Genomic DNA, 13,702 nt, shown 5'->3' on the forward strand with positions numbered 1-13,702 from the left:
CATTGGTCTAATCTGGCCACAGAATTTGTGGTCAGTACAGCCTGTGGCAAACTTTAAACTGGACTAAAGGTTTTCTGGAGATTTTTCTTTTTGCCTCCCTAATCTGCAGATTTGCAGCTGCGCCAGACTCTTTTAAACTTTGGGTAAAATACTGGGCTTTTTTTTTTTACGTGAGATGGTTAAAGCTTGGGAAATTGTTTCATAAATCAACTCTGCTTTCAAATTGAATTTCTTCTGGCCTGTCTGAGGTGTTCCTTGGTCTTTGTGATGTGATTCGTTTTCTAAGAAAACATCTGTAGTCTTCAAAAAAACAGCCACAGAATGTCATAGTCAAGTGCTGCTTTGTGTTGCTCAATCACATTAATAATGAAATAAATTAAAGTTTGTGGCTGAATCCTGACAAATTGTGTTGTTCAGGAAGTATGCGTGCTCTTTTAAGGTTCTTAAACAGTTAAGGATCCTGAAGTTAAAAAAAATAGAGAGGAATGTATGTCTATGTGTAATTAAATGAAAGAAACACAGCACTGCCTGTTTTCTTCCAGGCAGTAGGAAAACATTCATGATGTGGTTAATAGTTCAGCACAGCAGATGTAGAGTTTTGTTCCCAGGCCTGAGGCAGCTTGATGGGCGCAGGAACGAATGAGTGACTGGAATGAAGATGGCTGTCACTTCAGCTCCTGTCAAAGAACAGCTGATTGGCTTTTGGTTCAATGGTAGACACACCTAGACAGGGATTAGGAGCAGAGACACAAACGCACAGCCAAGGCTGTTTCTTACACTGCTGATGATGCATTTAAGCAGATCTCCAGCTGACATGCATCTCTTTGACTGTCTTCAATGCAGTGATTTTTTATTTTTTTTTTACCTTTTTGGAGGTTTTTCTGCTTTGGTTTTGCTTTGCATCGATGCCACTTGTCAGCTTTAAAAGTTAAACATGAGTCTTTGCAACACGTTCAGTAGATAATTGTAGCTTTTCACTGCCCTGCCAAAAGGAGGATGCTTTGGTCACGCAGTGACTGCTTTTGAAAAAATATTTTTTTAAATATTTTTAGGTCACATTTTAGGTCAAATGTGAGTAAATCATTATAAAATGCATCAAGATGAGATAAATGGGAATCAAAAGTTACCATAAAACAGACAGAATGCTGGCGGCTTTATCAAAAATGGCTTTAAGCGAGAAAAATATAAATAAAAAAAACATCTCTGATACAATAAAGATAATAAAAGATCAAATTAAAGCACTGGTGCTCTTACCAAAGAAAATATAAAAATAAGTAAGTAGTAGTTACGGCCACTTATTTGTGTCTAAGGTTGCAATGGCTGCAAGAGTTCATGCTGCACCGTTTACTGCAGCCGAAATCAGAGTGCTCATTGTGCCCCTAATTTATATTCCTGCGTTTAAAGTTGTTGCTCCTTCCTTAGCAGAGGGTTTCAGTCTGTATATTACGCACGCCGAGGTCACAAGTACAGAAAATACCGGAGACGTTCAGAGTGAGAAGACGCTCTGGTGAGTAGGAAGTGGAAATCAGACATTCAAACGCAGCACCAATCTGACACCGCTCCACTTGATCCATCTGGACTGTTTGTTGAAGCACTTCTTAGTTTTTTTTTGCTGACTAAGGACTTTTCAGAGAGCAAAGACAGGAAAAGATGCAGGAATGGCGTCAGGTCACATTTGTCTTTTCATCACAAAATGTTTCCCAGAACTGAAATAAATTAAACTTCTCACTGCGCTCAATGATGCTGTTAAAGAATCTTCTCATGCATGAGTTCATCTGCGCAAAGTAAAACCTCAACCTGTCTGAGATGGAAGGGCGGATGGTTCATAAACACGCAGCAGCCAGTCAGCACGCTCCACGGTCTGAGTCACTGTTTGTGTTTTGCTGCAGTGAGCTTAGGTTCAGAATATGTTTCCTTAAACGGGCAGACGACAGAAGGCAGCTGGTGGTCACTAGGACACAGAGGACGGCGTGGGCACAGACGGTGAAGAGGGCGAGGTGGACTCTCTGGCTCGCGCTGCCAGCTTCTGTCTCAGCTCCCTGATTTCCTTCAGCAGCTCCCTCTCGCTGCTGTCCAAGAGGGCCCGGCCACGGTCCAGGGAGACTAAACAGGACGCAAACAGAACCCTTAATTACTATTAAATAATTATTACCACACAAAAACACTGAAGAAGTGAACTAAAATGTATTTAATGTAATGAGTTTTTACTGCTTAAACCGACTCACAGCTGGTAGAGGAGCTCCCTGAAGGTGAAGTGCTGTTCAGACACACCATGCTGGCGCTTTCCTGCCTCTGGGGGGCGGCAGAGCTCCTCGCTGTGGCTGTATTTACACCTTTAGCTGCAACAAAAGCAGCAGGTCTGTGAAGAAGTCTCTCTCCTTCTGAGACAATAAAAAAAGACCAGATTAAATCTGTGTAGTACAGGTTTCCTGGACATCATTTATGTTAAAATTCAGAGGTGAGAGTTTTTTTATTATGGTAAAGAAGAATGAAATCGATTAAAATTGATTAAACATATTCTAAATGTTATTTGAATTAATTATTCGGAAATGTTCCAATTTAAAATCCTGTAATGGCAGAAGTGAGTGCTTCTTTATCGATTTTGTGCAATGCAGAGCATTTCTGTGGTAGTGACTGGCAAGCAACTTGATACGACACTGCCACCTTGTGGTAGGGAGCAGTCTGAGCAGAAACAATCAGGAAAATAAAAGAGTGAAGCCTTTGTGTAGCTCCACCCGCGGAGGTGACGGCGCACATGTGCAGAACGCACGGCTGTAGGGTTTATGTTCTGCTGTAGGGTTTATGCTAAGCGTGCACGGGTTGATAATAACAAAAACAATGGCGGATAGCATTATGCTATGTTGTACTAATAACCGGTTCAGTTTAACAGGTTTCTGATAAGGAATAAAAGTGTTGCATGAGCTCTTCGCTCATAGGATTACGGGCATATTCATGTCTATGATTACGGGTTATTGTTTACAATGAGGCGGAAACTAAAGGTCAAAAGCGCCTGCGCATTCGATGACAATCTGAAAATCACATCGCCATCTAGTGGCCTGACATGACACCTACAGCTGACTCGAGGTGTTTTGAAGATGGAGTTTTTTCTCCCCGTTAATATCCGACAATACAGGCGGTTTCCGGGCAGCTTTCTCAGGTAAATTTAAAGGCTGTTTGACCATCTATTAATATCCACCTCTACCATGGTGTGTGTTACCTGTGTCTGCTGTGGACCAGGCCAGTCGCTGCTCCTGTAACTCTGCTCTGCTATTCATCACTTCATCCCACTGCAAAATAAACACAGCAATCACTCTCCATGAATAAAAACAGTAAAAAAAACAACAACAAAAAAAAAACCCTGAACAAATCCCACACTTCTCAGAGATTACGTTTGTTTTGAAGTCTGAGATAAAATTACACCTGTATTATTTGTTTCTGTTCCACACTAATAAACACTGACAAAAATAAGAAAAAAAATCCTATTCTCACTTTTCTTCCTGCCACTTCTCTCATGGTGTGAGCCAGCTTCTCTTCCTCTGCCAGAGATTTTCTTTGAAGCTCTGCCAGCAGATTCCTCTTCCTCTCCTGCTCAGCTTCGACCTGCTGCAGGCGCCCCAGCACCTCTCTCTGCCAGTCCGACTCCAGGCCCAGCTGGTACGCCTCTGCCAGGGACTCCTCCAGGGCCTGTGTGAGAGTTTATGTCGCATGAACAGACGGTAAATATTGCAGAAACTTGGACCAAAACCCAAGTCATGATAACTGCTTAGTGCTTTCCTTGGACAACTGTTGTGAGGTGCTAAATTTCCAGCGGGGTGTGTCGCTGACCTGCGGGTTGCTCTCTGCGCCGTGCAGCTGCTCTGGGCCGGTCTCATCTGCTCTCTCTGCAGCTCTCATTTTCAGCTGCACCTCCTCTTCAAGCTCTCGTCCGACGCGCTCCTGCTTCTTCAGCAGGTCCTAAGCAGCAGCAATTATTTCAGGGTTTGTTCACCATTTTTTCTAATTCTAAATTAACCTAAAGTAAGAAAACTTCAGTCTGATTTAACTCCAGACCTTGAGAAAAAAAATGTGTCTGTCTTTTTATTATGTGTATGAACATATCTGGTTTCAACTATAAATAACATTTTCCAAATTTAGGCTTCTAATCAAACATTAGATTGCAGTTTATTACAAAACTGAGCAGTTTGGAAATCAAGCACTTTCCAAATCGTAAAAATACCCAATTGAAATTCAAGCGGTTTTAAGGATTTCAAGCACCTGTCCAAACCACGTAGAGAACCATTAATCTAAGTGTTTTTGTGACGTAAACGGCCCGTATGTTCCCCGTTAGGCCCAGGCGGCTCTCGTCACCTGCTCAAGCCGTTTCCTCTGCACCTCCAGCTCCATCTGTCTCACTTCTAGCTCCTGAACCGCTGCGGCCGTCTCTTGCTCCCGCTGATCCATCTGGGTCGAGATTCGAGGTTCATCATAAAAAAAAAAGAATAAAAAAAAAAGAAGCTCAACGTCGCAGACATTACAGGTGCGACACTCAGACGCAGAGCTTACCTTCCTGCTGATCTCCTGGTCCAGCCTCTGTATCTGCGAGGCTTGGAGATCCTGTTGGTGCTTCAGGAAGCGTCTTCTAGTTGCGTCCAGCAGGTGTAGCTCCTTCACCTTCAGCTCTCTCTTCATCGCCGTCAGCCTAAACACCGTGGAAACTTTAATAACTAATGCTACGTTTCTTCTTTTGGTAGAAACAATGAACACGGGAGAGCGTCGTTGGATACTTTGTCCTCTGCTGTGCGAGCTTCTCCTCCTCTTGTGCCAGGATGTTTCTGCGCTGCTCCTCGGCTTTCTGAAGCAACTCCTATATTGAAATCGTTTAATAAATCGGATTATTTCAGGTGCTTAGCTTTCAAAAACAGGTGATTTGTATTAAAATCTGAACACTTTGACACAATACAGTCTTTTGCTTGTGAGGAAGTCTAGTAAATAAATCCACCTGCTGGGCGTAGTAGGCTTTCTCTTCAGCTTGGCGGCGCACAAAGTCGGCTCGCAGTGCCGACAACTCCTCCCTGAAGACGCCACAAAAGTCACTTTAGGTCTGAATAACAGACTAGAGACGCAAACAATTAATCGACTTATGATTGATTGTCGATTAATGGTGAATTAATTCCAATAAAGATCTCTTTGTCCATGTCCAAGTGTTTTGCATCGGGGGCCAAAATTAGTTTTTTCCTCCTATCAATGATACAAAAAATATATATATAAATGGATTTTTCTCCTTTATCTGTACAACAATAAATTAAAGAAGTTAAAAAAACAACGGTATTACAGTGACATTTGTCTAAATGTTTACAGGTATTTAACTTTTTGGGTCAATTAATTTCCACAAAATGTTTTTTTATGTTTGTGGCATGACAATGAAATGAAATAAAAGCAAAAAACCCCGAATAATTTTTTTTTTTAACATTTCTCATTTAAGATATAAACTTGGAAACAATGAGTATCCATCTGCACCGGCTCCTTGTGTCAGAGGCCAAATTTGAACATTTAAGCCCTTCCTGTTATGGAAAGACAGTCAAGAGTAAACTCCGGTAAAAAAAACCCCAAACTGTCACTTATTAATCATTAGTCGATCAACTTTAGATTAACTCGTTAATAGTTGACTTGCATCCTTAGCTCAGACAGGATAAAATAGTCCTAAAAAATGTAAACATACTAAATGTAACACAGATGAACAAAAACAATCTCCAGGACAGAAGAAGGAAAAGAAAAAAGGTCCCTGTCCCCTGCTGGACAATGACCTTTTTTGCAGTTGGAAAACATAAAAATATGATTAACTCGCTCCGCTCACAGATGTCATTACATCATCATCATGCAGCTGCGATGATGCAGTTACATGTCTGCTATTGAGATTAGCTCGCCTTTCTTTGAGGTACTCCATCTCCTGCAGCCGTATTCGCTCCCTCTCCCTGCTTTGGAATTCCACTATGAATTCTGGGTACTGGTTGAAGATGGGGTACTGGCCGCTGGTGAGGGGCGTAAAGTCGGAGAGCAGGGTTCGGGGGTGGATGGCAGCCGGCGTGCTGCCAGTAATCCTGTAAGCCTCCTTTATCATCGCCCCAACGTCCAGGTTGTTGCGATGGTGAAAAAAGTACTGAGGAGGAGGAAGAGGAAGGTACATTTGTGACAACAGATCGCAGTGGTGATTAAGACGGAGGGGCAAGAAAGCGTACCTCAAAGTCCTTCTTCTGGGAGCACAGCAGAAGAGGTTCCCGGCAGGAGATGATGTAGGCCACACAGGCCATCAGCAGGAAGGACGGGTGGTTGGAGAAGACGTTGTCAAACAGCCGGAGCCACTCGTCGCGCGTCAGAACCTCGGAGAACATGGTCTCCAACAGCGGCCACACGTACAGCTGGGACAGACAGAGAGACGGAGGACAGGGTTCTTAGAAGTGAGGATAAACCCGTTACTGTAACGTGCAACTTCTAGTGTCGGACAAGTCTCCGGACATTCAGTATGTGAAGATTACAAACTTTACCAGGGGAAAATTCAGAGTCGCTTGTGGCATATTTTGACAGAATGAATTAAGAAGATGAACAGATTAAGAAATGGTGGATTATGGACCAATCAGATGGATGGATGTATATAGTGGCATTAATTAAAGTCTAGAAACAGTGGAAACTATTTTCCGTTCCTGAAACAGAATAAGTCAGACTCCAGACTGTCTCTGATTGTTGGCCTGTTGTTGCTGCCGCCGCCGTTACCTGCGAGGTGATGCCGCAGTCCATCAGGTGCTGCAGCAGCTCCTTGTCGTGATGACCCAGAATGTTCTCCGCCATGCTCAGGATGTTCAGAGGAGGGTTGGGGAAATACTCGAACCAGTGCTGGCACCAGTTCACTAAACCAGCACACAGTGAGTCAGCAGACATTACAGAGGAAACCTGCTTTAAGCTAATCTTTTAGAAGGCGTCACAGTAAAGACGTACCGATAACAGTGGCCACCACCTCAAAGCAGAGCATGGGGTTGTTCTGGAAAAGCTTGACAAAAGGAAACGAGAGCAGAGGAAGATATTCCACCTCTGCAAAAATGGCTGCCCAGTGAGCTAAGGCAGATAGAACCCTGCAGAGGAGACAAAAAAAAAAACAGATTTACACAATTAAACCAGACAAAAATTACTCTATCAGATTTCAGTAACACTTGCAGGAGGAACAGACCTTTGCAATCCTCTCTGCAGTTTGTGGCTCTTGATTGGGTACTTGTCTTGCAGAGTGAGGAAGGCTGAATGCAGGCCTTTGTCAGTCAGGCTGCTGTACGCTGCATGGTTCTCTGGGAGACACAGCAGAGACTTCCACACAAACATCCTGTACAAACCACGCAGAAAATGATCGTAAAGCATCAAAATACCATCAAATATGGAAACACCTTCAACAGAAAGAGGTTTGCACCTGTATTTAGCTGGAAATTCCCCAAAAGCTTTCAGCAGAGCTACAAGTCTCTTCTTGTTCAGACCAGCAGGCAGTTCGTTCTACATCACAAAACGAGAGAAAACCAAATGATCAGTGGATCCGGCTTGTTTGATTGAGGAAATATATTGGATAATAGATGTTTAGCCATGTATTCAAACTGTGGTATATTTATCATGTGTTAGACCAATAGAAACTATTTTATAACTGTGAAAATAAGGAAAGATACAACTAAATGCATACATTTTCCATTAATTTTTAATGGAACCAGATTTTCTATGTTTTTTTTTTTTTTTTACCAACAATTGCAACTTTTATTGGTTTTCCACATTAAATGGGATTAAAAATTAGGGATGCACCGATCTGCTTTATTCAAGTCTAACGCTGATATCCGAGGTTTTGGTATCGGCTGGTACCGATAACGATACGATGCAGAAAAACAGTGCTGAACTGATGTAAATTGTTTGCTTTATTAAACTGTACTGAATTTATTTGATAGCTCTGCACCAGTACAGCACATCTAAACTCACTAACAGCTTCACAAGCTTGGTCAAACATTTAAAAACAACTTTAATTTGTTCAGTCAGAGCATTTCGGAGTCGAACAGCCACAGTAAGATAAATAAAGAAGAAACTGAAACAGACACAAACAATAGGTTCACTACTTCGGTCAAACATGCAAAAATAAACTGCAGCAAACCTCTGAAATTGTTCAGAAAGCGTAATTAGAAATTCTAACTGTAATGTAAAATAAATAATAAAGCAAGACGTCGCTCAGAGCACAAATCATAGAATCAGGCTGAATAGATCTGCCCTGGTGGATCAGACACATTGTCACCAATACCAGATCTAGAATTTTTTTTTAAATATGGAGACCGATACAGATATTAATATCGGATCGGAACGCCTCTGGTAAAAACAATGGTACAATTCGCTGAATCATAATAAAAATAATAAACCAAATGTGCAACAAGTATAAATAAAAATGATTAGCTTTGTGTTTCTCCTACCTCTTTGTCCTCAGCTGAAGACCCTGCAGGGGGTCTCAGTATCTTCACCTGTGTTCCTCTGCCTGATCGCCTGGCTGGCCGGATCGCCTCTGACCTAACCTTCATCTTTATGTTGGAAAAGTCGTGACCAGCTCCGCCGCCAGAGACCACGGCTACCCGAGACGGAAGAGGCTGTGGCGAGGACGCACAGACACAAAACAGCCTTCAGTGACCCAGTGAGAACACGTGTTCTGTAGCAACGTGTTTTACCGTCACCTTGTTCAAATCCTGCGTCAGGCTCTGGGCGCTGTAGATGTTGATGCTTCCGCTGTCCATGATGGCTGCGATGTGGCGGCCGTTGGGGCCGACGGCGACGGCGGTGATGGCTTCGTCCACGGATCCCATGTGGAAGAGAAGTTTGCATGTGTGAATGTTGATGAACCGCATCACACCGTCCTGGCTCAACACTCCTAAAGTCTGTGGAGACAAAACAAAAACAAAACAAAAAACAACATGAAAACGAACGAGGACTGCAGAAGAGAAACAACAGACGGTGAACAGAAGTACAAAAGAAGGAAGCGATTCTCTCTGAATGATTCTGGAAACATCAGACGGCCGTTCCAAACATTGAGCCAGGATTATTTAGTTCTTCTCTATTTGGATTATTCCCTCCATTCTAGCACATTTCTGCTTTTTTGTGAATCTGCTCGCCTTCAGCACACGATCATATCAGGACATCCAGCTCGTTAGCGTCTGGCAACAGCAAGAAAATATGGCTGAACCTTCTTTTTGTTACCAATTAAAATATTTCTTGAAGTGAACATTTTGGTTTCCTGTCTAGAAAAATAGAAACTGTAAAAGAAACAAAGCTGTTTTCCTCAGAGAGGTCGATGGGAAAAGGAAATCCCACAGGAGGTGAAGCAATATGAACAATAAAATTAAATTAGTGTGTGTGTGTGTGTTTGTAATGAGTAACTGGTCAAAAATGTGGAAGTTTGCCATGGAATAATTTCATTATGCTGTGAGTTTCTGTCCCTCTTTTCATTTTTGTCTTTAGATATTCTGAGGAAGGATGGACTGATGTTTATGACTCTGAACAATTTGAAAATCTCTTTAATAGACACATATTGAAATATATCAATCAGATTGAATTCACATTTATTCAATGCTGAATAGCTTCAAAATAAATCTAAAATCTACAACATTAGTGGGTATTTATGTCAAATGCTTAAGTTGTTCATATTCTGGGATGATTTTTTTAATCTCTTCATTTTAAATCAGGACAAGCAAACGCAGAATCTAACTTGGTTTCTAAATGTGGAGGCAAAGTGAAGGACATCGGCTGTCATGGAGGATGAGTTTCATGTCAAACTCAGCAAAGCCAAAAGAAAATAAAAGTCCTATCTGCTGGTGTACCTGGCTGGCTCCTCCATCAAAGCTGTCAGGCAGGAATTCCAGCTGCCTGACAGTTCGGACCTGAGACGGCATCTGGATCACCCTGACCAGCTGCTGGCTCTCCAGGCACCACAGGTGCAGCAGGTTGGAGCGGCCGCCGGCAGCAAGGCTTTTACCGTCTCTGTCGACACAACACCCAAGTTAAAGCCTTCTGACCCCTGCAGAGTTTTACTGGCAGTCACAAGCAACACTGGAGAGGAGCTCATCTTATGGACTGGAGACCCACCGTGTGACGGCAAAGGCCTTGTAAAAGATCCTGGGTCCGGAGTCGGGAACGGGGAGCTGGTACCTGCAGAACAGGGTGTCGCTCTCCCACGCAAAGATGGAGTCGTCGCTGAAGCAGCTGAGGATGGTGTTGCTGAGGGGGAGGAAGAAAACCTGAAACGCAGGAAACAGAGCGTCGCTGCAGAGCTGCCAACCTCACAGAGTGACTCTGAGTCCCACCTTAACGCAAAAAATTACAGCTTAGTTAGTTAGAAACAACAGACCGCTGTCTTAAACTGCTGACTCCTTTAAATCAGCGCTGAAAATTAATTGCTTTATAATTTATTTATAGTCTCGGCTTAGTGTTTCCAAAAAAATACTTGATTATGTCTAATGTCTTTATGCTTTTATGTGATTTTGTATCCGATGTCGTTTCCTCCTGCGAAGCACTTTGTATTGCAAAGTGTATGACTGGTGCCACACAAATAAGCTTCTTTGATAAGGCTTTATTTGAAGGGATGACCATGGGACTAACATGACACTGTCATAAACAGGAAGGAGTCTTCATGAATGCTTATGACTGTTGTCGTGAAGTGTGATTCGGTAAATAATGACACTTTTAATGGACTTTTAGAGTTTCAAAACATTTAAGGACGGATTTAAGACCATTACTGAAACCTTGTTTTGGAGTAAATCACCAAAATTGTTGATCATTAATTTTTCTTTTTATCATGAAAAAAAAAAAAAAGACTTTAAGATTTAAATCTAAATGTGCCAGAGGTATGAGTGAACTTGAGTTTAACTATGTGGCGCTGCATCTGTTTGTTTACCTTCTGTATGCCGACAGACTGTCTGATGTTCAGCTTCCTCTTCCTCTGGAAGGTGTCCAGGTCCCAGAGCTGAGCGGTGTCTGATGATGTCGTGATGGCGTATCGGCCTGAGCTGTGGACGGATATGGAAGTGACGGCTCCCTCGTGGCCTCTCATCCAGCTGACCAGCTGCTTCGTGTCTGTGGAAGTAAACACACGGCACGGCACGACGGGGGGAAAAAACCATCGCCGCGGTGAGTAGATGCTTACGAGATGTTTCGGTCTGTCTGTCTTTGCTTCCAGATAGTTTTGCTGCTGAAAGGTAAGATTCAGAAGAGTTCCTCTCACCTTTGTCAAAGCATTTGATGGTGTGGTCAACCAGAGCTACAAGAAACTCAGTTGTCCTGCGGAGGCTGAATGCCAGAGCAGTACAGGCTTGTCCTGTCCTCTGCACCAAGCGGAACCTGCCCAGAAGCAGGGAGGGCATGTTTAGACATCGAGTATCTAGGCTCTAAGAACTTTGCGTTTTTGTTCTATGCATTAAAAAAAAAACTTTCATAGCTCCCTCCAGTGCAAAGTATCCCTCCAGTTGTGCTGAAAGACATCCAGCACAACTCTGTGTGTCTTTCAGTGGGAATGATGCATTCAGGGTAATGTTCATTTGCATGTAAACCAAAAGATTTCATTTTGATCTCCTATGACGAAAACGCCTTCTTCCTTCTTGTGGCCACCTGCAGATGGCACTGACAAATCTAGGGTGTTCCTTGCACACATAAATCCCAACTCATTACTCCTAATGCTGCGGTTGCGATGTGACAAAATGCAAAGCAGTTCAACTGGAAGGACTGATTTTGTGAGACGCTTTAAATGCCCATTTGTTTACGTTTTACTCTGCAGCATCCCCTCACACACCCAGCAGGACCCACAGATAGTCACCTGTTTCTACTGATGTCAAAGAAGTAAATGTTGCCATGGTGATCTCCGGCCAGAAAAGAGTCCCCTGTGGTGTCGAAGGCCACATGGAGGAAACGCACCGTCTTGTTCTGCTGAACAGTGCGGACCACCGTCGCCAACACACTAAGGAAGGAAACCCACAGACAGGATACAACGAATGGAAAAATGACATATTTATAGAAATCGAAACTTTCCCAGGCGTGATAACGGTTTAACACCGTTATCACGTCTGCTTTAATAACTCTCTGTAAGCCCAGCAGCACATGATCACTGCTAATGAAACAGGTGTTTTAAAGAGGCATCCCGGGTAATATTCAAACCTACCTTTTGCCGGGTGTTGGTTTACGATGCCATACTTTTCCTTCCTCTTTGTTTCCAATGTCCGTCACCTCCATTTAAAAAAATATGTCTCTGCCGATTAAACAATCACTGGAAAAAAAAATAATAAAATAAAAAATAATCCACTCTCACTTTTCTTTATGTTCCTAACCTGACCGAAGCAACCAACCTCCATAACGCAGAGTCAAGCTGAACAGAGGCGGAGCAAACAGCGCGAAATTTAAAACCAAAATCTACAGTCGAACTTTATTCTGTAAAAATATCGACAAAAAACTTCTTAAATATCAGCATCAAAATCTAAATCTAACAGAAACTCGACTGAACTTCAACAAATGAACAGAAGTACAGCTAAACAGCTGCTTGTTAGACAGCTTACATGTTTGTTTTGAAGACGGTTACGCGTCGCTTAAAGATGACGTCATTGGCCTTGAATCATGGGAGTTGAAGTTCAATGGTTCTTTGTGGCGATTGGCATGGGTTTTTTACTACCACTTTCTAGATTGAAACCTGGAACAAAATGGTATACTAACATAAAATATTGAGTTTCAATTTTATCCATTATAATTGTATTGTTTTGTTGCAAAAACACTGCTTTCAAGCTGTTTCCTGTGTTATCACATATGTTGTAGAGTATTTAAAGACGTGGTAAGGGGGTCTAAACAAAAGTGGGATTTTATAAATTTGTGAAGGATTTGAGTTTTTGAAGCTCTCGTTCTGAGGTGATGCGAAATGCGAAATTAAAAGTGTTGGCCAAAATCAAGACCAGGAAGCGTTTTTGGCAGTAATATCACATTTTTTGTGTGTGTTTTTGTGTTTTTCTTTTTTCTTTTTTTACATGTTAAGGCGAGGATGTTAAGTTAATTTTCATTTAGGGCCACATCGGTCAAGTTGGGACAAGTTGAGAAGTGACGATAAGTTACCGAAATTACTGCATTAATGAATATTTAATTGGATGAATACCTCTTGAAATTGAAATTGAGGAGACCAGAGTTTCACACTGATGTAATTTGGCAATAGATAAATAAAACTGATTAAAACAAAAATAAAAGAACAAATGGAACTAAACTAAGGTTGCATTAAGGTTGCATTTTACATAACGGAAAGCAAGTCTTGTGTTATAACACATTTCTACAGATATTTTCTTTGCGATCTAGATCTTGTCCATCTTTACCATCTTCCTTCAGTTTAAAATACTTCTCAGTTGCTGAGTCAACTGGCACCGACACGCCTCTTTCTTTTGCTGGCTTCCTCTGAATGGTCAAAGGAGCGCTGTGCAAATTTGACAGGAAATAGAACATAAACAAAAATCTGGCATTATATATTCAAAATGCGTCCGGTTGTACTAGCCTCTTTACATCCAAATTAAGAGTGACATTATGCCTATTTTGCAGATCCAAAAATAATTATACTAATTAGTATTGATTTTTATAGAAAGTATTTATTATATTAATTATATTATATTATATTTATTATGTATGATCATGCATACAACTAACTGAAGTAAAG

The 13,702-nt window shown here is 41.9% G+C and overlaps 1 protein-coding gene across 4 annotated transcripts; it reads right to left on the minus strand.

Annotated features, from left to right (window-relative positions):
- Nucleotides 1–1,127: 1,127 nt before the first annotated feature.
- tbc1d31 (TBC1 domain family, member 31) lies at nucleotides 1,128–12,659 on the minus strand. Of its 4 annotated transcripts, XM_007557726.2 has the most exons (24): nucleotides 12,366–12,659; nucleotides 12,182–12,286; nucleotides 11,840–11,980; nucleotides 11,252–11,367; nucleotides 10,925–11,103; nucleotides 10,117–10,268; nucleotides 9,852–10,011; nucleotides 8,712–8,912; nucleotides 8,457–8,627; nucleotides 7,430–7,509; nucleotides 7,199–7,345; nucleotides 6,970–7,103; nucleotides 6,748–6,881; nucleotides 6,216–6,395; nucleotides 5,904–6,136; nucleotides 4,979–5,051; nucleotides 4,764–4,843; nucleotides 4,543–4,678; nucleotides 4,348–4,440; nucleotides 3,826–3,954; nucleotides 3,490–3,684; nucleotides 3,218–3,287; nucleotides 2,226–2,381; nucleotides 1,128–2,103 (listed from the first exon to the last, which is right to left on the minus strand). In XM_007557726.2, the coding sequence occupies exons 2-24, from the start codon at nucleotides 12,250–12,252 to the stop codon at nucleotides 1,952–1,954; spliced, it is 3,183 nt and encodes a 1,060-aa protein (XP_007557788.1). In that variant the 5' UTR covers nucleotides 12,253–12,286; nucleotides 12,366–12,659; the 3' UTR covers nucleotides 1,128–1,951. The 4 variants fall into 4 exon arrangements, with proteins under 4 accessions (XP_007557788.1, XP_007558013.1, XP_007557939.1 ...); XM_007557951.2 differs by having other exon boundaries at nucleotides 2,226–2,339; nucleotides 12,182–12,659; XM_007557877.2 differs by having other exon boundaries at nucleotides 2,226–2,378; nucleotides 12,182–12,659.
- Nucleotides 12,660–13,702: the final 1,043 nt, after the last annotated feature.

Source organism: Poecilia formosa, unplaced genomic scaffold (assembly GCF_000485575.1).
Source record: "Poecilia formosa unplaced genomic scaffold, Poecilia_formosa-5.1.2 Scaffold0, whole genome shotgun sequence".
Lineage (NCBI taxonomy): Eukaryota > Metazoa > Chordata > Actinopteri > Cyprinodontiformes > Poeciliidae > Poecilia > Poecilia formosa.

What these genes read in the sequence shown, in the direction of transcription:
- tbc1d31 (XM_007557726.2), bottom strand. Translation starts at nt 12,252, where the DNA reads ATGGAGGTGACGGACATTGGAAACAAAGAGGAAGGAAAAGTATGGCAT. An exon ending in AGAGGAAACGGCTTGAGCAG is followed by an intron (nt 3,955 to 4,347) that starts GTGACGAGAGCC and finishes GCTGCTGCTTAG; the next exon opens with GACCTGCTGAAGAAGCAGGA. An exon ending in AGGGAGCTCCTCTACCAGCT is followed by an intron (nt 2,104 to 2,225) that starts GTGAGTCGGTTT and finishes CGTCCTGTTTAG; the next exon opens with TCTCCCTGGACCGTGGCCGG.